General features: G+C 38.8%; 2 protein-coding genes across 4 annotated transcripts; both read right to left on the bottom strand.

The window, feature by feature from the left end:
* Positions 1–47: 47 nt before the first annotated feature.
* foxd5 (forkhead box D5) lies at positions 48–1,991 on the bottom strand. Its single transcript, XM_088418965.1, has one exon. The coding sequence runs from the start codon at positions 1,982–1,984 to the stop codon at positions 1,073–1,075; it is 912 nt and encodes a 303-aa protein (XP_088275091.1). The 5' UTR covers positions 1,985–1,991; the 3' UTR covers positions 48–1,072.
* Positions 1,992–3,161: 1,170 nt separating this feature from the next.
* On the bottom strand, positions 3,162–22,471 carry zng1a (Zn regulated GTPase metalloprotein activator 1A). 3 transcript variants are annotated; one of them, XM_088418951.1, is made up of 16 exons: positions 22,328–22,471; positions 21,509–21,608; positions 20,973–21,059; positions 19,566–19,662; positions 19,384–19,475; positions 16,234–16,293; positions 14,868–14,905; positions 13,213–13,259; positions 12,124–12,210; positions 11,987–12,031; positions 11,261–11,317; positions 9,058–9,109; positions 6,897–6,965; positions 6,726–6,791; positions 6,459–6,585; positions 3,162–3,278 (listed from the first exon to the last, which is right to left on the bottom strand). In XM_088418951.1, exons 2-16 carry the CDS (start codon positions 21,606–21,608, stop codon positions 3,253–3,255), a joined length of 1,050 nt encoding a protein of 349 aa, XP_088275077.1. In that variant the 5' UTR covers positions 22,328–22,471; the 3' UTR covers positions 3,162–3,252. The 3 variants fall into 3 exon arrangements, with proteins under 3 accessions (XP_088275077.1, XP_088275056.1, XP_088275066.1); XM_088418930.1 differs by lacking the exon at positions 3,162–3,278 and adding an exon at positions 3,748–4,599 and having other exon boundaries at positions 22,328–22,465; XM_088418940.1 differs by lacking the exon at positions 3,162–3,278 and adding an exon at positions 3,748–4,599 and having other exon boundaries at positions 22,309–22,328.
* Positions 22,472–22,548: the final 77 nt, after the last annotated feature.

Below are 22,548 nucleotides of genomic sequence, written 5' to 3'. Positions count from 1 at the left end.
TAAAATTTAAAAATGATTTTGTGTCCATAAAGCTTTTTAATTGTTGCAATGCCAAAACAGTATCATACACAATGACAGAAAAAAAAACTTTCAAATGTTGGTACTCAAGTACATTTGCACTTGCCCCTTAAAAAAAAAAAAAAAAACTTTCAACAGGTAAGGAATAAGTGAACTTTTACTTTAAAAAGCTGCATCTTTACAAGTGTGATGCTTATTTTGAGGGATAATTATGAAAACAACTGCTCTCAATCATATTACTGCAATAACCCTTTAAGTTGCCCATTTTACAATCACAGCACATTAAGAACACAATTAATCAATTTCAATGATCATACATCCCAGCTCACGTGTGGGAGTATATCATTGTATTACAGAACTTAATAAATACAGGTAGAAATGTCCACTCATTTATATGTTCTGCAATATATACATACATTGAAAAAAAAATACAACAGTAAAATATTTAACCATCAAAATCCAAATATACAGTGTATCAAATGTTCTCAAAAGCCTTAAGTTCTTTTTCCTTGCCTTTTTACCGCTATGCTCTCCCCAAGCAAGTAATATCAGTCAAAAGGTCACATTTGAAAAACTATTTACCTTTGTTCTAATTACAAATATACATTTAGAATGTCAGCTTTTTTTGTTGCTTAAATGATTAATGCGCATAGACTGTGGTGATTCACGGCTATACAAATAAACTCGACTTGACTTTACAGTTTAATTAGCGTGTTATTTTTTCTGTTAATGTCCAAACTATGCACTAACAGTGGCGCTGGCTTAAATGTAGTCAAACGTTTCTAAACAAATTCGCGTTTTTGCGGGCAAGGTATCTTCAAACCTTTAAAATGGTAGTGTACTTCCATTTGATCATGATGGCATTTTTTGGAGAGCAAGTTTTTTTAGGTGAAAACGTAAAATTTTCAAGAACCATTGTCTTTGGCAATATAGGAGTTCCTTCAAGATTACGTCAACATAAATATCATGCAGTTAGAATATTTCTTTAAGAAATGAGCAACTCGTGTCTTAAACAATGACACAACAATAATAATAAAAAAATAATAATACCACCTCAGCAGTGTGAGTATGAATGCCTTATTTGTTCACTTATTAGGGGAGCACCACTCAGCAAGGCAGAGGGCCCGAAAGTAGCTTTGGGGTTCTGCAGGAGAGCGGGGACCAAGCAGGCCGCATGATTCGACATGACGCGGGGGTGAGCGAGGGGGTTGTGAGCAGGGCTTACTATGGTGGGGGCAGGTTTACTCATGATGGAATCAATGCTGAAGGAACACTTGACCTGCGCGTCCCGGCTCGCGGGCTCGGTGGTTTGTGTCGTTCGGAAGCTTTTAGGTCCAGTCACAATGCACTCGCTCCGGGTTTGCGGCAAAAAGTGATAGGGCGAGGGTGGAATCATGACGCGCCCCTGTAACGGGTAAGGTTGGCCAAAAGGCCGGCAGCAAAACACGAATCCATCCTTGCCGAATTCGGGCTGGTTCCTCTTGAAACGCTTCCTCCGCCTGAGGAAACTGCCGTTGTCGAACATGTCCTCCGAGGCCGGGTCCAGGGACCAGTAGTTCCCCTTGCCGGGGTTACCCGGCTCCCTGGGGATCTTGATGAAGCAGTCGTTGAGGGACAGGTTGTGGCGGATGGAGTTCTGCCAAGCCGGGAACTTGTCTCGGTAGTAGGGGAACTTGTTGCTGATGAAGTCGCAGATGCCACTCAGGGTGAGCTTTTTCATGGGGCTCTGCAGGATGGCCATGGTAATGAGGGCGATGTAAGAGTAAGGGGGCTTCACCAGGCTCCCCGCACCGGTCTTCCCGGAGCAGAAGCCGCTCTCGCTCTCCGCTCCCGAGGATTCCGCGGAGGAGCCCTGGTCGGCGTCACGACCCGGCTCGGGCTCATCCTCGCCCACAATGTCGATCTCGTCCTCCTCCGGAGGCAACTCGGCGCGCTGGGAAGATTCGCACTCACCGGAAAGTGTCATGGCAAAGTTGACAAACGCTGAAAAATGCCCTCAAAATGAAGCACGATCCGCCATGCGTCGAGACCCCCAACCCGCTCGCGCGTAAAAGTTAGCCTACAAGAGCTTCTCCATGCACCCGAAGGGGAGAAGCTTTATAAACTGGGAGGATTTTGCCCACCAGGGTAGACCCACCCGTGGTGGGGTGTTCTGTGGACCTATCACAAGATCCCTCACCACAGCGGGGGCCAAAGGATGAGAGCGAACAGGTGGGGGAGTCAAAGTATTCATGTACAAGTTAGTTGAGGTTTAAATTTATATGCATTTCTCAATGAGGCCCGTCCGGTCGTCAAGTTATAGATTTGAAGCGCATTTGAGTCCTCCACATGATTTAAGAGTAGCAACTAATAATGTTATCCCGTTATGGTAGTTGATTTTATTTAATATTACTGCTATTGTACAATAATATGTACTTCACAAAACCAGAATAGTCCAAATGATTCCAGCAAATTGGAGTAGAAATAGTAAAACTTATTTCTGAAAAAATACACCAGATAAGTACATTTATTAGAAAAGTGAAGTCACCAAGCCTAATGCAGGTATACATCGGGACATCCTGCATCAATTAAAAAATAAAACACTCCTCTGTAATCTAGCTGTCATATTTAATCATAAGCGGAATGTCGGTGGAATTATTTCGTAATCAAACAGAAATGTTAATCAAAGCTATCCATTATTAGACTGTTTGACGTAGTACACATCTATTTTTCAGTCATCTTTATAATGTGCATGATGCTATAGTATCTGGAATGATTTTCAGTTCAACATATGCATTTGTAAGAGTTACTCGTGAAATTGATGACTTCTTAATGTGGTTGAGGGTGTTTCCACACTTTTGACTGGTATTATTTAAACAATAGCATCAAACAAAAACACAATGTTTACGTTTGAGGTTACCTAAAATGATCATTCGCCATGTTGGGTGCCTGCGATGTTCAACATGGTAACACCGTACCACGTCTTGTGAGATTAACACGTTTCCCTTTCAGCGGTCGGCCCCCACCCCGTCAGTGTTCGTTTAGTTTGCCACCTCGGGATGCCCACGGGGTGGCGTGACCATGAAAATGGCCGTGGTGTCGCATCCCGCGGAGCACTGCAGAAAAGAGCCGATGGCCGCCCTTAACGAGACCAATCAGCATCAGAATTGAGTAGGAAACGATACCGCTAGGCTCAACCCAGTCCAGGGGCTCGGGGGATTTACAACTCGGCCTCGAATAAAGCGGGGGACATCATCAAAGCGAAGTGAGCGGATATGTGCCTAGAAACAAAACACAAACAATAACGACATCTCCATTGCTAATGCGAGGAGCTGGGAAAACTCCACCCACTTCCCCACGTGCGCGCGCGCGCGCGTGCGAGAAGGCTGATGGTCATCACATGGCAGCGGGACAGCAGCACCAAATATCAAGTATGGCGTGTACAGACTTAATTTAAGGTGAAAGCAGTTACACCCCAGCAAAGATCTGTTAATCATTTAAGCGATTGTTCGTCATGAAAGGAAACAAAAAAAATGTTGACTTCTGCACATGGCGCTGTTTGTTTTTTCTAAGTGCACTGCCTTAAAACTTTCTGTCAACAATATTATCATTGTGTTGCTGAAACGTTTGAGTGTTTTAAAATGTTCAATTACATTCTACGGTTTAAACTTTGACAAAAAAATGAATTCTGAAGGCAAAAATATATTGAAGAAGTGTTACTTTTTTAATGATAGGCAAAAATATATTGAAGAAGTGTTAGTTTTTTAATGATTTGCACGTTTTGTAAGTATGTGACAATTTGTTGGTGATGGGGTATTAACGTGTTTGATTTTCCCATTGCAGGAGCAAGAAATATTTATATTTATATTGATATTATATTGGTATTATAACACGAATAATTACACAAGAATGCCAGTTACAGCAGCAGAGTATACAATTTGAAAAATTATAATTTAATGAAAAAAAAATAGGCAAAACGAAAATCAAACACACACACAAACCTAAATCCCATAACGATGTGGCAAATGCCAGGGTTCCTAAAAGCTCATAAGGATGCTTGCACACAAATTTTCTTATCGCAAGGAATTTTAAAAAATGTGACAACAAAAACAGTATGCACCCTTTAGAAAGCTTGCTGAAAACCTTACTTTTCTCCTTTGTAAGAAGTCTGCAACTGAAAATATTTTTTGATTTTGTGTTGTGAAGCATACTCAATAAAAACTGTCCTTTGTTCATGATTTTCATTTTACAGACAACTGTGAAGTACTAGAAAATATATTAATCTGTGTTACTTTTAACTTGCAATGCATACACAAGTAATATACTGTACATACAGAAGCACATTACTACTGTAGTGTTGTCAGATGCCACTTTTACCAAACAAAATGTCTAGACCTTTTTTTCCAACATAAGCTAACGTCTGGTATGTTTCATTATCTTCAGCGAACACATGAAGTTAAATCTGTCTCTTCTTGACTGATCCAAATGGGTACACTGAATAACATTCACTGCGTTTCGTGATAAGAGTTTTGGATCACTTGTGTGTTTGCAGCACATTGGAGAGGATCTGTTGTTGGAGAATATCTTTGTCTAAGTTTCTTCCTGAGAGAGCAGAGACAGAAATTGTCATGACGCAATTGTCAATGTTTCCACTAACAGTAATCAATATCAGCCTGAATTAACTTCATGTCAGAAACATCCAAAACTAGAACATGCCGGCTCTCAGTCGCCATTGTAATCCATCTCAAAGATGTTCCGTTTGGACTCTGCAGGCCACTCAAGTTCATCCGTACCAGTCTAAGCGGGGGTGTTAGTTTTGCTCTGGGATGGTATGCCCCAGAAGTACATCTAATACGGTGTTCAAACCAGGCTTCGCAAAGTGCACAATTTTTTTTTTTTTTTTTATGTTTCCAATGAACCATCAAGAAACTAGGCACGTGCCGATCTTTGTCTGTCTTTGTACCGTTGACTCTCCACTGAGTTTGGTTTCAAAGATTGCAGAAACAGAAATGTTTTACCTGAGATTATCTGAGTTTTTTTAAAATGCTGTGTAAAGTTCAAATTAATCTCCAAAGGTAACGTTTTAACTTTGAAAGACATATTTTTTTTAGTTAAAAAAAAAAAACAAAAATAAAAATGAGGAATATATGGGGTGATTAATTAATTTCATTTTTTTAGTCTTCTATTTTTCAGATAAAATATTAATCATCAAAAATATTATCTCACTTTTTAAAATTATATTTAATATGAATGGCTTTTTATCTGGATGCTATATGATTTGGGTTGTGAATGGTCAGGGTAAACTTTTCAAACTATTTCATGGTGAAATGCGCGTGATTTTAAAACTGGCCAATTTCCTATTTATCCTCAACAATATACATACATGTATAAAATAACATGTAAATAAGCTTTGTTCTGATTGGGTTGCTCATTTCCTTTATTCGTTCTGAGAAACGTCTTTCTTCCAAAAAGTATTTGCCAAACAATGTGGCTGTATTCCGGGTTCCATATCTCTTCATTGTGTTGGCTCTCTATTTGGGACAACTCCGTTCTCCCAACTTTAGAGGAAACATTTTGAACTGAATTTTGCACTTTTCCAACTTGACAGTCCACAAAAAAGGTCTAAAACAGGGGTGGGGATTTCGAGCCCTCAAGGGCCGGTGACCAGCATGTTTTCTAGTTTTCTCTCCCAACACACCTGATTAAACCATTATCTCATCAACAAGCTTGCTGGAGCTTGAAAATAATCCTAATCATCTGAATCAGATGTGTTTGACAGAGAAAACTGGAAAACATGAAGGACACCTGCCCTCGAGGACCGGAATTGCCCACCCCTGGTCTAGAAAGACACAAATGACAAGTTACTGTATCTGGACGGTGCCTCGCAAACACTGCTCTTACTTTGGTGCTGCTGATGGGCAGAATTAAACCTCCGAATGAGAAATTTTAAGATTCTTTTTCTATGAGAAGAATAAAATGCCAGTAACGAGCCAAATTTGGGAGTTTTGTTCAGCAGTGCTATTTCACAGGTAAATAATCATATTAACGATCAAAAAAAGCTACTAAAACAGTCACATTTTCCCTGGTTTTACTAATATCTGTAACAGGGTTTGTAGACGTAGTTGTTGAAAAGTGCAATTAATCGCAATTGATTATAGAAAACTGTAAATGGTTTAAAAATTCTAATCGTTTTAAAACAAACATGCTGGTTCCACTCACTGTACTTACCATCTTTCTATAAGCCAAATAAAAAGGGCACTTGCGTATACCAAAAGAATAGCTCCATAAGACGTAATGTGAATTTCCTCCAGGGTTCTTCTTGTCAGTTATTAAGACTCACGCTTCAATGACCACGTTACACATTAGCTGCATTTAGTGAACAGCTTTGATGCAAGCGAATGAAGGGAACATGCGTGAAAAGCAGCGTGAGTGTATGTACAATTGGTTGTGTGTTTCTTTACCAATAAAGACCAGACGGCTGATCCGCGGCTGCTCCTCCCAAAGCTGCGGAGTCTCATTAAGCTCATACAGTTCGTGGACCCCCTGCAGCATGACTTGATGGGCTTTGGTTGCCAGCGACACAATTCCCTAGAAGCACGCACGTCACATGTTACGAGTGACAGATTAACCCACAGTGAAAGAAAGTGCCCGGGACCGACGAATACAAATAAGTGAGCGGGCCATTGATGGCCGCCCGCCGCCGAGGAGACTTTTGTGCTTTACTGTACCTTTAAGCGGATGACAGTCATGGGTTGCCCCTCTTTGTTTCGCAGTGTCTTTTCCCAGAGGAGATCCTGTAAAATGTGTGGAAGAAAAGAGAGGCTAAGCTTTCTCAAAGGGGCACATTGTGAGGGAGAAAATTGGGCAATGGGAGTGGGGATCACAACATGTGTTTGTACCTGAATGAAAACATTCAAGGCATCTTCTGAAAGACTTCCCGCCACTTCAAAGGTCACTGTTAAAATACTCTGACGATAGGAGAGGATTCATTTTAAAACACATCGTACGACAGTGTATGTACTTTTCGGCTCTGTTCTAGGACATAAATACATAGTAGCCACAACACGAGCTACAACATCGTGAGAGAAAATGTAAGAAACAGACCACAAATTCTGCTTACAGAAACAAAAATAAATAAAAGTAAGTACATACAAATTGTGGTTACATTGCTGTGGTTTAAACATGCACAGCAGAAAGTATTATGACTCATACATTTTTTCCCCGCCTTGGTAATAATAAAATTGACATGTTATAATGTATAACATTTTAAAGTGATGACTTTGTTCTTGCAAAATTACCATTTATGGTTTTTAATCTTAACACATTATTTACTTTTATTGTTATTTTGCAAGTTCTCTGGGCCTGTCACTATAATTTTCTTTTATTGTTAATTATTTTTATTACGTATACCATTGATTAATTGAGTAATTTGATACGTTCTTTTTGCATTAAGGTATATTACGAAAGATTTTACTGTTGGTTATGCTGTATTTTTGTAGTGATCCAAAGCAACATATAAAAATGCAATTTCTGTTCAAATTGTGGGAAAATGCTAAAAAGATAAGTCAAGTGATGAAGCAAGCTGAATGAAGTGGGATGCTTTGAATTCAAGGAATATATCGGAACAATATGGAACAATGTGTTCTATTGCGATAAGGTATTCAATGTAATTATATGCAATGGTTTTGAACAATGTTTAATGATATGGAAATGGTCATGGAACTTTTTATTAAATGAAGGCTTGAAGTTTTGAGGAAAAAAATGTTCAAGGATTATGATCAGTTTAGTTGAAACAGTTTGAATTGCGCAAAAAATATGAGGGTAATTAGATGAAAACAATTGAGTTGCTTTTTTAAATTGAGGCAATAAGCTTTTATAATCAGTTATAGTGTAAGGATTTTTAAAATATTATGCCATGATGCTCACAATACTACATTTTTTTTAAAACTAAAACATGCCTTCAAATTATTTGGCAAAGCAGTGGTATTTGTATTTTGCAAATCGTCCAAAATTTAGCAACCTCTCAGTGTGCAGTATAAATTATCTTCTGTATATATTCTGACAAACTTTAAAAATAAAACATGTTACACTTTTAATTTACAGTGGCAGTGGAATAAAAACGCCATTATGACGGTACAACAAAGAATGAAGTTGCTAAAGAAAGTCGAAAAGCACAACTACACTCGCCACATCTCTTCATCTGCGTACGATAGCCCAAAATAACCCACGCTGCCCTGGCCCCACTTCTCACCCTTGTTTCTAAACTTCCTTGTGGCATTAAAGGGGCACTTTGCAGATATTTGCTGTTTTTGTGTTGAAGTGTTAAGGTTACACACTTCCTTGTCATTTGGTATAACAACAGAATAACAGCCTTCTCATTTACATGAAAAGAGCAACAAGGGTGAGGAGGGGTTGTGCGTGTGTGTGTGTGTGTGTGTTGGGGGGTTACTTCATGCGGGAAAGAGGAACATAGAGAAAACAGAAAACAATGGTAGTATTTACACACACGAACACGTCTCATCTGTGTCCATCCTGTGGTAAAACTCAATGGGCATGAAACAAGAGAATTGAAAACTGCGGTCAGGAGAAATTAAGGATCATTCCTATAGAAAAGGCCGAATGAAAAAAAGCCTCGAAAATACATTTAGATCACAAATTTGATGTTGAACTGTATACTTAGTAAATGTCATTCAACTAAAGCTAAAATAAAGCTGATAACTATAAGAAAAACTATAGACTTTAGCGGCATCTCTTAGCTGTTTATGTCGTGCATGACTCAAAGTGGATCTATTTGTAAGATAATACAAAAAAACCCCAACAACATCAAAAGCTTCTAAGATGATCACCACACTAAAAAAAGCAGGGGAGGTCATTTTCACCGCGGCGTCACAGCCTGAGGGGATGCGAGACAACAAGGTTTTTTTTGGCCCTAAGCAGAACGCATTCCCTTAATCTTGCAGGAAATGATGTGTCGAAAGAAATTAACAAACAAAACACAAAGCTGAAAGGGGTGAATTGTAAAAATAAATCAATAAATAAGGTGGGAGAGTTAAACAATACCTTGTCAAGATGAGGTTGGCTCGGTTTCAAAACCTGAAGCTTCTCTGCGAGACTGTCAAGAGACAAAATATGATTTCATGTGATCTTTGCCGATCTTCATGTCTTGCATCAATTTTTGGTAAAGTTATTCAGTGACTCCGAGAACCTTCAAAATCAACTTGTTCAGATCACCTCAGATATTCATCTTTTAGGCACTTACTAACTGTCGTCAATTCACACAATACAGTTTTGACACACTGATTACATCCTGGCATTGCTTTTTCCATTTGGTTGCATTGCAACTTTTTTTTTTAGGCGTATCTATAATTGGACACCAGCTTTAATGCATAGCAAATCGGCAACATTCATGCTTGTGACCTACTAACATTTACCGTTACTCACAATTTTTCACAATTTGGATCAAGGATTGGTCCCTTGTTATGCTTGCAAACAAACTTGTGTTTACACAAAAATGCATTTGTGCATTTGTGTTTGTATTTATTCTTAAATTTGTCATGGACAATTTTAGGTTCCCCAAACCTGGTACACTAAGCCTAATTTTTTTCCCAACAAAGCCAACTTACAGATGCCTTAGGATAAAAAACAACAACAACAACAAAAAACTGTATTGCATTTTTAAAGGAAAAACACCACTGAAACAGTATCTCTGCTCTCCTCCGCTGTGGATTATTATATAGTATATGCCCCCCATCTGTATATCAGTATAATAGTAGAAGTGTGGTATAATCAGGGCTTAACAACATCATCCCTCAATGGACTTGTGAAAACTTTAGAAATGGCAATTAAAGCATACAAAACACCCTCTGCAGCTACCAAACAAACTCGGACCAATTGTTCTCTAGCCGACCTCACAAGGAGGCTAAATGTTGTGCCCAGCAGTTTGACCCTAATGTGCTGTTAGTTAGTACCACACAGGCGGAGCGGCGGGGAGTCCGCTTCAAACAGCCAGCGTGGGATCTGGGGAGGGCAAGAGCCCCTCCCCGACCCCCTCTTTAAGGCAAGGGGGAAAGGAGCTATCTGTTGGGACAAGGGGAACTCCTCGTGAGCCAGTGGACACACACAGCTCTAATCCTCTGCAGCTGGCCTCACATACACTGACCAAGGGCATATAAGAGAGTTTTAACGCCGCGGCCCGTTTCATTCACATGAAGGGATGAACACTGACGCTATTCATGACAATGACATTCTATCAGAGGGGAGCAGGGGTATATAATATGATTCCCATCCCGGGGTGTCACAGGACGTGGGGTGGGGGCACTCAATAAAAGAGTGTTAATTAAAAAGAAACGTGGCGAGCAACACTGTCAAAGACGGTTGGCTACACGCTTCAGACAAGACAAGCAACAAAGGACCATCCAGGCAGAACACGAATATCATTGCAACCTAGCAACCGGCACAAAAACACATAACATGGCAGTTGACACTCACCAGACACTTCATTAGGCGCACCTGCACAGTCTAATGACATCCAGTTATAGATGTATCAAAACTCAAGAACTTTTTGAACGAATGTGACTTCTTGACAATTTGTAACATGAACAGTTTTGCTTCAAATTGGTACAACTTAATTCTCAAAAAGTTTAGATTTCAATCTAGTAACATCAAAACTATTTCATGAAGTTAAAAACATTTTCACTAAAAATAAGACTTTTTCATATATTCTCCTCTCGTTTTCTCAACTCATGTAATGTCTGCCATTTAAAAGGAGGGGACCTATAATTTAATTTCAAGCGCTCTGACAGGCGAGCTTCTAAAATTTTCCCAAACCCCCCATCCCCACCCCTCCAAAAAAAAACAAAACAACCTTAACATCAATTGTCAACAATGCTGCTTCTCTGCAGGGTTTCAATTGACAACAAAGCTCAGAGTTAATTTCCTGTGTTAATTAAAGTGTTAATATAACACATTTATTCTTATTCAATTGTGATGCCCTACCCATTTAATTCTGTAATTTTTTTTTCTAACAGCATTTTTTCACCCCAGATACTGTGCAAATACTTTCGTTTTTCCCTTGTAATATAACCATGTCATACAGGTAAAGTAATGTTTTTTCTGTAGATAACAAATTATTTTTGTAGTTCTATAACATGGTCAAAATCAGACCACGTCAATACTTGCAACAGTAAAACAGTGAAAGCAATTAATTGAATTGTGAAATGTCTCTTTGTTGTGCATTAAATGTCACCTGTATGGGGAAACTCACTTTGCTCCATCCTTACTGTCAAAAGAGTGAAGGTCGAGAACTTCCGAGAGGTTCACCCTGCAAGACCACATTAGATATTTTGGTGGAGTTGTATCATCCCTTTACATAAACTGTGGGATAACTTTAAGGCAGAAATGCCTTGCAAAGCGCCTACTAGTATGAAAAATACATGGATTCAGCCTATGAAAAGGGTTTTTACAATTAACCCCTCACTGCGTGGCCTCTTTTATCTTCTTGCCCTTGTCTGAACTTTACTGGTGGGGGTGGACAAACACACACGCACACGCCCAGACCTTTGATAGATTCTGCTTGTGCGAGCCAGGTGCTATGCTACCTGGGTCCAATCACATGCCAACAGAGAATATGGGTGAATATGCAACCCCCATTGGGAGGAAGACCACAAGTCAAAGACAGCAAAGCACGCTGGGTAACTGGACACCCGCGCACATCTTGTGCCTACTCAGGATGCAGCACTTTGTGTATATTTGTATTGTGTAGGGTTAGGGTTAGTGCGTGTGTGTGTATGAGGAGAGGAAGGGGAGGCGGTTCCTTTGGTGGAATGTCACGCCTTCGACCCTTCATCTTTGATATGAAGATCTGAGCAAGGGCAGCACGTGGAGTTCATCTGCCACACTTTATAAACAAAGCTGGGAGGGCGGGCCACGGAGACGCTTTATAATCTCACGATAAAAAAGACCCCGCTGTGAGCATGACGGCGCTAACTACCTTGATCTTTGGGTTTCCAGGATTTTCGCCACACTGTTTATTGACCTGGGGGTGGGAAAAGTATAGGTTACTCCTTCTTCCAAATGCATTATTTTAAACATGTTCCCACATCATCGTGAAAAAGATAAAGAGCTCACCTGACAGCATCTCGGATTTGAGCAAGCTCTGCCTCACAAACTAGATCGGTCTTGTTGATAATTGTCAGGTCAGCGAGTGCAATCTGTCTAAAAAAGATGCAAATTCTTATGAGTACTCCTTAAATATTAGGTTGGAATTACAGTATGTCTAATTAGTGCATTTGCAGTGTATTTCAATGTGCAGAGATCTACCGGTAATACATATCTGATTTTTATCTATATTTTGAAGAGGATTCTGATCCGAAGATATTTGTTCCCATACATTTTAAAAACATATTTCACACTGCTATTACACATATCACAAATGTGACACATGAGAGCAAAAAAATCTCTATTGTGTCATGTGGCCCATTGCGTGTAAATCCAGCCTTATTGATTGTGGATAGTAAATTAATAGTTACAACAAGTCAATGCTTTGGAGGAGTTTTACACAAAACTAAACACTTTACATCATGCTTTTATTTTTAATTACCGTTGACTAAAACTTTGATGTAGGCTTTTCTAGTTATCAGTTCTTCTCATGCTGCTAAATGACAATTTAAACAAGCCAAAGAAAAATCTAAACAAAACTGTTGTGTTCATGATTTTGTGATTTCATGAACAAAAAATGGTACAATACTGGGATAATGGTACGAAAATGGGCTGGTTAAGTTTCAAAAGGTGAAAACAGACACAGATGAAGAATGCAAACGTATGATGCAAACCAGGTATTACTTTATCACTGTTATTTTTCCTACAAATGGTCACAAAAAGACAGACGACAAGATGGATAGCAAGAATTCCACCCATTATTACAAGATGGGTCTATTTGTGGGTATCTTGCACATTATTGTAGGTATCTGTACATAATCTACCCTCTTATGATTCATATTTGTGCGTTTGTGTGTTTCTGTTACTTGTGTGTTGTTTATACCTTGTTTTTTGTGTCTTAACTTGGTACTTATTTTTACAGCATTTGTGTGGACAGAAAAGTAAGAGTTTAATTGTGCAGAGAAACTAATTTCTACAATATGAACATGACAATAAACACTTTGACTTGACTATTTAGGAGAAAAACATGTTAACATTAATGTAAAAAATAAATCTAACCTTTCTGCTTCATTGACAAGTCCATCAGCCTTTGCCTCCGATAGATGCTAAAAAAAAAAAGCATACTCAATTTTAAAAGAAGGAATTATTTAAAAAGTTAAAGGAAGGACAGTAAATGTGGTATCCATGTCCAAATGTGAGTCTTATACACTGAGAAAGCTTAAAAAAAAAAAATCACTTTCCATTTTTTTGTCTTCCCAGGTCATTTGGGATCTTTCTTGAGTAATATGACACAATTCACAGAACTATTTTGCACCGACATACCATTTTGTTTGTAAATTTATCACTTTTGCGTGATACAGTATATATATAGTATATACTTGTAAAGTAATACTGATACAAGTATAGCTTTACTAATGGAATACTGGCCCCTCTCAATGTCAAATTGACATTTCCGCAGGTGAACAGGAAGACAAAAATGCATCGGAAAGTGTTTCAATCTCACAAAAGGTCAGTCAGAATACTTACTCGAAAATAGGATATTGCGCAGAAGACATGAAGGCAAAGACACAATGGAATGACTGCTTTACTGGTAGTTCGTTCTGGCATCGCGCCTTGGCACCCAGTGGTGTCACTTTATCAGGCTTGACATCTTCGCAGTAGAGCCCATTATGCAGGTGTCACTTGTTCTGTTCTTTCTAAATGCCTTCAGGTGTGAAGGATGTGGATGTGTTTTCAAGTGATACTGCTATTGAGTGTTATCTAATGCAAACTTGCGAACTTTGAATCACATGGGTTTAGCAACTTAAAGAGTCACAGAGTCACTAAGATGCTGGTTAGCTATTGGTCGGCGTCACGGTGTCAAAATGGCAGCATGTTAAAGATTTGTTCTTGTGTGAGTGCTTGCAATATTGTATTTACTATTGTGCATTTTAGTGCTTAATTCAAACTTTAATTGGTTAGCCATGGGTCCCAAGATTGCGAATGTTAAAGAGAGAAGTAAGAAGATGATTAGTATGGGAACGAAGCTGGAGATAATCAAGAAATACGAAGAATGCTAGGCTACCCTCGGTAGGGAATATGGCCATTACAAGCTCGTCACGTCACTCAAAGGTAAATAATTCCTTTATATATTTTTTATTTATCGTGTTATTTAATCGTATACATGTATATTATATATAAGTAGCACTTACTGTACTAATTTGTTGCCATTTTTTGATATGGACATACAATTTTGATGTTTTTGATTTTTCTAGGGTTTTACACACGTTAGCTAATTACCATAGATTTTTATTGCCCGCCATACAACAATTTCGTTTTACGATCCCAACCCGGGGACAGATTTATTTTGTTTGGCGGGTTTCCACTGTACAATACAAGTCCCACAATGCATAGCAAGAAATATGCATTATGGGAGACAGGCTAAGCCACTCAATGAAGTTATTGAAAGGCTTGCAAATGTCATAGGTTTTAGCTAGCTCCCCTTGGTGGTTTTGGGGTCTCAACACAAACATTTCTATTGCACACTGTTTGCGAGTTGCTGTTGAAAGGATTAATGCAAAAATCGGGGGAATTATAGGATAAAAACGGGTTTTCAATATGTCTAAAATTGACAATATTTTCAATTTTAATGGAAGTAAAAGTCATCTACATTCAATTCAATGTAACATTTAACAACAACAACAACAACAACAAAAAACAGGGTAGTGATATACCTGGAGTCCATATTTGGCGTCAATGACAGTAACAATGCCTGAGAGAAACAAGATGATGTGAAAGTTAAAGGAATTGGGCACATTCTTGACTAAATTACACACATCCTTTTACTTCAAGTCCGTTGTGACTGCAATAAATATTTTTTATCTCACTAAAAACTTGACTTTGGGTCATCTGCCCTAGAACACCACAGCTGAGCATTCACTTCATGCATTCAGGCAACCAAAACAACCAAACAAGGGACAAGAGTGCAATTAGGAATCATGTCCATTGGATGGCATTATCACAATTTACTAGTCAAGTGGTGGATGTCGATTCTAATTTATAACTTCTTGGCTAACAAATGTTTGAGACGGTTTTCAAAACCTTTCATTCAAATTTGTCTGATTTGACTAACTTTCATCTGTCACATACACTACAAGTAAAAGAAAGTATTGCTGAGGTTTAATTTACTAAAAACGTTTTTAATTGGGGAATTATAAAACTTCTATCTTGCATTTACTGGCCAAGAGCCAATCAGAGAAATAATGCAAATTTGCTCTGCACCCATTAGTTACTTGAAAGAGTGAACGCCTTGCAGTGAAAATCCATCTCCGAATGAACATGCAAAATAAGACAACTGTCTTAACAATTCTACACACTACTTTTAACTTTTGGTCGGCTAGAATTTCTATAGTATGAGTTTTGGTTTATAGAGCCAGGGCTAAGAAAGGTAGCAACTACAAATAAATATCCAGTAGAGTCAGCTGTGTTATAGCTGTGTATGACAACTAATGAATTGAACAACCCACGCAACTGAACATATTTGTCCACTGCTTGGTGGTGCTGTAAAGTGACTATTGAAACAATGACTGCGGGCCAATTGCGTTTTGTACTATATTAGTAACTTGATGCGGCAATATGGCAGATAAAGCAGATAAAAATGCAAGTCAGTTGCATTGAATTTCATTTGTTGTTTTGTGAACATTCCCATCATTCGTCGGTCCGTCGGCAAAATGCGCATCCGTCAGCGACGGATTCATTGACAGTCCGTCAGTGCTGAAAAAGTGCCCACCTCTGCAATCCAGGTACCATTTGGGTAAACATTAACCACTCTTGTTTTAATTATTACATCACTTTTCATGGACAACTTTTAACCTAATTGGACTTAGAAAAGTAGCACTTTTGTGTGTGTGTGTGTGTGTGTGTGTGTGAGACAACTAAGAATGTTTAAAAGATAAGACACAAGAAGCAAAAAATAACTTGCTTTGTCAGCAGTTTTTGATTGTCATATAGATACAGCAACACTGTTTTTCTTTCATTTGGAATGCACCTTAAATTAAGCCACCAAAAACTAGCGATGACTGCTGAGATTAATTCACTTACCGTCTAGATAGATGTCACTGCCGAGCTCTGCGTCAACCCAAAATATGGAAGCCACAGCACCTGTAAGACAAACAAATGAGCTATTATGTTCTGATCTGAAACAGAGGAAGCTAACTGTATATAGTACAGTGGGCCCCCGGGTTACGAACTTTATCCGTTCAGCGGCTACGCTCATAACTCGAACTGCTCGTATGACGGGAAATCCAAACCTATGTTAATTCGTGAAAGCGTGCATGTACCTTGGGTAAAAACATCACGACTTTATACACATATTAAAAATGAATAACATAATCTACTGTACAGTTAAATTAAATAAATAACATATACAAAGGAAAAATGACATTTACCTTTGGAGCGACGTGACTTGAGCTGGGTGGAGGCGGAGGGGAGCAGAAACCAACCCGCAAAATTGACACAGTTACGCTGATATGCTATTGCTCTTACAATGTCACAGTCACTGTATCAGTCACGGTGTCAGTCACGGAGATGCTAAAACATATCACCGGCAATTTCCTTCTCTTTAATCCATAATAGAAGAAGCCTCTCCATTTTGTTGTCAAGCGAGGTCCATACTCCGGCAAGGAAAGTCTTGCCCTTAGAAGATTGCCGAGCGGTTCCGTCCATAGTCACGAGCAAGGTTAACTATGCGTGTGCCTCCCTCTTTTTTTTTATTATCTCCTGCTTCGTTTCTATTGTCATCATCTTCTTACTTCTTCCTTTACCGCTACTAGCAATTTTAGAAGCTATGTCTAACCGATAAAGTTTGCAAAGTCTTAACAACATTCCTTCCTTCCGTTTTTCACTCATTTTCTCTCCTTCCTTCCATCCTGACCAGCTGTGCCAACAAGCTAGATAAAGGCGTTCGGCCAATAGCATATCGGCATTTCTGTGATTGACGTGACGCCGGCCAATAGCATCTCCGTGAGTGAGACCGGGTGACCTTAATCGACCAATAGCATATTGGCATCTCCGTGACTGACTCCGTGACTGAGACAGTGACTGTGACGTTGTAAGAGCAATAGCTTTCACGTTACTGTCACTAGCGTCAACTGCTGATTTTGTTGACGCAGCTAAGCGAAAATACATTTGCATACACAATGGCCGGCATGTCGGATTGTTCGTAAAACGAAAGGTTTGCTCGTAAGCGGGGGACAAAAATCTCCGTGGTCCACGCTCGTAAGTCGAATTGTTCGTAAAACAGGGTGTTCGTAAACCGGGGGCCGACTGTATTAGGAATTCTACAAACATAGAGACCACATGTCAAATCTGTTAACCATGGAATGAACTATTTATGTACAGTATAGACAAAACAGGATTATTTTCAAAATACGCTGATCTGAGAGGCAGATTATATCATTATCCATGTTACTGTGGCTGCCGCATCATGTTCATATAATGCACTTCTGTCATGCTGCCAGCAGGGAATAAGGAATTATAAATAATTGATGGCTGTGTTATGAAAACACAAAAAAAGTTTTTTAGCAACATGTTTCATGCAATCCATCTGAGCCCTTTCCTGTATTAAATGTCAAAATTTGCAATACCCACCCCCAAAGTTGGAGTTAGAATTGACAGTAGTAGCAGGACCAATGGTTGTGGATAACAATCTTTTCTGGTCTAATAAATATAAGTCACGAAAATACAAGGTGATGATGGCAGGCGCACATCTAACCTCTTTGACACCTTCTGCCACGTCTGTCATTTCACAACAAGGTCCAGTTGTCTCCTGACTTATCTTGAAATAGCCAAATATTGAGTTCCCTGATTTAAACATGAGGGCCGTATGGCTTTGGGTTGTTTTTCTTTGCTGCCTGAATAGAAATCGGCATCAGAAAGATCAGTAGAAGTATTGGGGCACACACATAGGGTTAATTGGGTCAAATATGAACATTTTACCTCACTTCTGATCAATACTAGCAACAAGGGTTATAACTCTTAGTGTCATTACAGAATCATGTAAATGGCAACTGTAGTGCACTTATATAGCTGTTCCTAGACCATTTATCAAAGTCTGATATTCCCTCATTCATCCATCCATTTTTTTTTAGCCACACAAAAACATAAGTACATCAAGTCAAAGATATCCAAACTAGGGTACAGTATTCAGAGTTGTGCTCAAGGACATTTTGGCATGGTCACCAGATCAGGAATCAATCTCCCAACCTTCTGGTTGGGTGACGAGCATTCTTCTGTTGAGCCCTGTTGTCCTATGTAATGTGGTATGGATTGTGGTGGGGCGGGGTGGAGAGTGCAGCCTCATGTATAAACAGAGTCTGAACAAGTTTGTGTTGCTTACCACAGCTACGAATGCTGATTGTCTGAAAGCGGTCACATTATTTTCATGGAGCCAATTTGCAGCCCATGTGTGAGAGATTTTTTTTCTTCACGACATGTTTTGACAAATGGTTGGGTTGGTAACTGCAAATGTTAAAAGAGTAGTTTTTAACCTTGTTCGAGGTACTGAACACTACCATTTTCATGTGCATTCACCGAACCTTTCCTTAGTGAAAAATAAAATGTTTTTTTTTTTTTCAAATACAAACCATAGGAGCAGTATGTTATTTTACCAATGCACAAAATGAACTGCACTGAAGGGTTAAGCAATGTAAGGTGGTCATTTGCAGACCATGATGGCCAAGTGAGCGTGTTATCATGAATTGACATCAGTCGGTTGTGTCATGACTTATGCAGTGGTAGCTCTGCCAAACTGAGACACTCATCGAACCTCAAGGATTCAATCGAACCCAGGTTAAGAACCAATAGCTAATTATGGAGCTGTAGGCGAACACATATGGGATAAAGAATAATGCACTCCAAATGTACCTGTAATTGTCTATATTTGTCGTACAGTGATGCTAAAACATTGCTGGGCTGATTGTTAATCTCATGAAGTTATTAAATGGTGTCTTTCTCATTAGTCATCTTTTAAATCAAGAATTGAGTAACTTGTTGTTATTAGTGTTTTACGTGTTTACTAATTGTTACACAATATAATTCAAATTAAATGGCATTCAACAATTCCCTGTACAATTAATTAGACATTATGTTGGCAGTAGTACAGTTCTGTGATAGATAATTTGTTGAAGAAATTGGAGTCAAACAGTATGTGCCGTCCGTATCACACCCCAATAATGAGGATTATTGTATTACCTGGGTCAGCAAGTCCTGTGGTTTCCAAGAGAATATAGTCAAACTTGCCCTTCTTTTCCATCAGATTCTCGATGGCTTTGACGCCATTGTCCCTGAAAATGAGGAACACAAACAAAATGCAATTGAGAAACTATTAAGGATTTAATGTAAAACTCATTACTGTAACTCATTTATGGGCATACTTAACAGAGCAGCAGAGGCAGCCATTCCTCAGCTCCAGCCACTCTTCATAAAGTTCTCCAGCATGGCTCACAGCTAGCGACTTCTCAAGTGCACTCCCTGGAAGAGAGTGAATGGAGTTTCTAGAATTAGATAAAAGGAGTGTTATAAAGTAACATTGGAACTTGACTGAAAAAAAAGACAAAAGGCATTGCATAGAGTTGTATAAAATGTTCATCAAACATTCTTGTAGCAGACTGAATCAATCTATATCTCACAGATAAAAAACAACTGGAAATTCAAGACAAAAGACCTTTGAACAGTGACAGTTTGCATTGTTTTGATCACAATCAATGAATTTGAAACAAAACAAACAATATGTGACTCGAGTGGAAAATTTACTCTCATGAACACTACACACTCAAATCCTTTGTATGAAAAATAGGGAGTGGCACATCCACCTTACAGTTCAGTTTGCACGTTCGCTTGCAGCTCTGGAATTCCTTAGCGGAGTTTTCATATTATCCCCATGCCTTAATCTAGTTTCCTCCCACACTCCTAAAACATGCACGGTAGGTATATTGGACATTATAACTTGCATGTTTATGACTGTGAATAGGTGTTTGTAATTCTGTGTCCTGTGAGTATCTGACAGCCCCCCCCCCCCCCCCCCACACACACACACACACAAAAACACACACACACACACACACACACACAAAGCTTGAAAACAGCTGGGATAGGCTCCAGCATGCCTGCAGGCCGCGACCCTCGTGAGGATAAGCGGCAAGGAATAATGGATGGATGAATAGGACCCTACTTCACAGGCATTTCACACCTTATGACAGTAAAATTATTGTAGCTAACTAAAAGGTCTAATATTTTCATTTACACATTTCAATACACTTATTTTTTGTAACTTTTTGGAACTGATATTGTTTAAATTAAAACGTTTATTTTTAATAGTTTTGTCAATGTTACTGCACCATTTTTGTTGTGCATTTAATCTATTACTGTCTGTTTCCTGTATAGGACTGAAGAAATGAGCATTTTAAATCTGATATTAACAGTAAAGCTTTGCACATGTGTAAATATGCAGAGTACTTAAGTATCAAATATATCAAAGTTTCAAGAACATTTGGACAACCAGCATAAAACTGCCTTTAAAAAACTTTGAGACCTAAGAATTGAGAATTGAGAATTGAATATTCTACAAACTAATCTTTATTTAATGAGAACAAAAAGTCCAGGATATTTAAATAAGTAATACTCTTTTACAAGTGCATGTGGTGCTTTTAAATAAAGCAATATGGGAAAGTCGATGTATTAGTCATTGGTCATCATGGTAAAAGCTATGCTGCCCTCCAGTGGAAAACTACCAAACTTTGATCCAGGACGATCTCTCAATACTATTAACATATCAGCTTTACCTTCTCCAAATTCATTTAGTATGACTGCAATCCGCTTGTTGTGTTGTTCTGTTAAAATGTAGTTCAAGAGTGTGGTCTTTCCCGCACCTACAAATAGAAAGAAAAATATTAAATATAAAATACTATCATTTGAAAAAAAAAGTGACAAAAAGGGAAGCAAAATTCTTGAAATTTTCAGAGCTTGAAACTTTTCATAGGAGTTTATCAAGAAAAGGGACACTTCTTGGCCGAGTTACGGACATTGAAATCCACCCCTGTCATGGGCGCAAAATTGGACAGCCAAAATCTGAGGTCCAAAGAAGGAAGTTAAATTACCTTCTGCCCATTATGAACAAGCCACAGCAACAAATGCATCGTACCAGCTTCCATGACTGGCAGCTGTCACATTGACAGACTAAGGAAATCCTTCCTGCCTACAGTATATAATGTGCTTCTTAACTCCACCGGGAAGCCAAAACATGATATTCCCTGACATCATTCTAAAATGTACTGTAAACATTTGGTTTATAGTATGTTATCTAGGAGGTAACTCTCACCTAGGTAGCCGGTGATGATGGTAACAGGTATCTGCTCTGCAGGTACCCCAGGCAAAATTTCGATGGGCACCAACTCTGGGCAATCGTCCTCATCCTCCATCTGATCCAGAACATCAGGACACAGACAGGATGATCAGTTTGAATTAACTCTAGGCCATACAACAAATAGACAGCACATTTGGTACACAACACAACATGTAGTAGCACAACTAATCTACATTGTGCACAGTTAAAATATTAACTTTAATAGGGACAATCTGTCATGAGAATGAACTGAACGACACCGTATCATAACGGAGGGAGATACTCACATTTTGGCCGCCTTACTTTGCCCCATAAGAAATAGAAGACTACTACAGTATTATAAACATGGCTCATTATGATGTAGCAATTGTCTTGCATTGTAGAGTCAATAATGTGCAACTAATTTTAATTCCAAAATTTGTGTAGGGTTTCCTCAACCTATGACTATAGATAGACGGACAACTATAGATAAGTGGAACACCTGTACAAAAACAAACTTTAATCCGGTGGCGAACAACCATATACACATTTAAAAAAATAAATTGAATGACTCATGTTAAATGTTGTACATTAAAAATAGTAAAAGTCTGTGTTCTCAAAAGGAAATAACGGCGTTCAATTTCTTTCAATGAGCTACTAACTAGCATGATCCGCCGCTACGGCCCTTTCGAATTCAGTGAAAACACAATAACCATTCATTTGTTGATTTGGAAAGCAACACGAAACGATGACTTATGATGCACTGAACACATAACCAAACAAAGTACTACAATTACATTGAAAAAGTGGCAGTACCGTGAGAACTGAGGCGCTGACAAAGTGTAACACATTTGATGGTCCGGGTACTTTTATGACCAGTGATATACGTTCCCTTTTGGCTCCGAATACAAACGCATACACGTACAAAAATAGGCCAAACACATCTAAAACACAAATACTGTATAGTGCACGCAAATACTAATAAAAAAATCGGCTGCATGCCCAAAAATAAGAGAAATTGTAATAAAATAAAATAA

This window comes from Hippichthys cyanospilos, chromosome 1 (assembly GCF_059441005.1).
Source record: "Hippichthys cyanospilos isolate Australia breed blue-spotted pipefish chromosome 1, RoL_Hcya_1.0, whole genome shotgun sequence".
NCBI lineage: Eukaryota > Metazoa > Chordata > Actinopteri > Syngnathiformes > Syngnathidae > Hippichthys > Hippichthys cyanospilos.
Note: the sequence above shows the minus strand (reverse complement) of the source record. Positions and strands in the feature narration are given on the sequence as shown.

What these genes read in the sequence shown, in the direction of transcription:
- foxd5 (XM_088418965.1), bottom strand. Translation starts at nt 1,984, where the DNA reads ATGACACTTTCCGGTGAGTGCGAATCTTCCCAGCGCGCCGAGTTGCCT.
- zng1a (XM_088418930.1), bottom strand. Translation starts at nt 21,608, where the DNA reads ATGGAGGATGAGGACGATTGCCCAGAGTTGGTGCCCATCGAAATTTTG. An exon ending in CAGTGACATCTATCTAGACG is followed by an intron (nt 14,906 to 16,233) that starts GTAAGTGAATTA and finishes TGTTTCTCTCAG; the next exon opens with GCATTGTTACTGTCATTGAC. An exon ending in TGACTGTCATCCGCTTAAAG is followed by an intron (nt 6,586 to 6,725) that starts GTACAGTAAAGC and finishes GCGTGCTTCTAG; the next exon opens with GGAATTGTGTCGCTGGCAAC.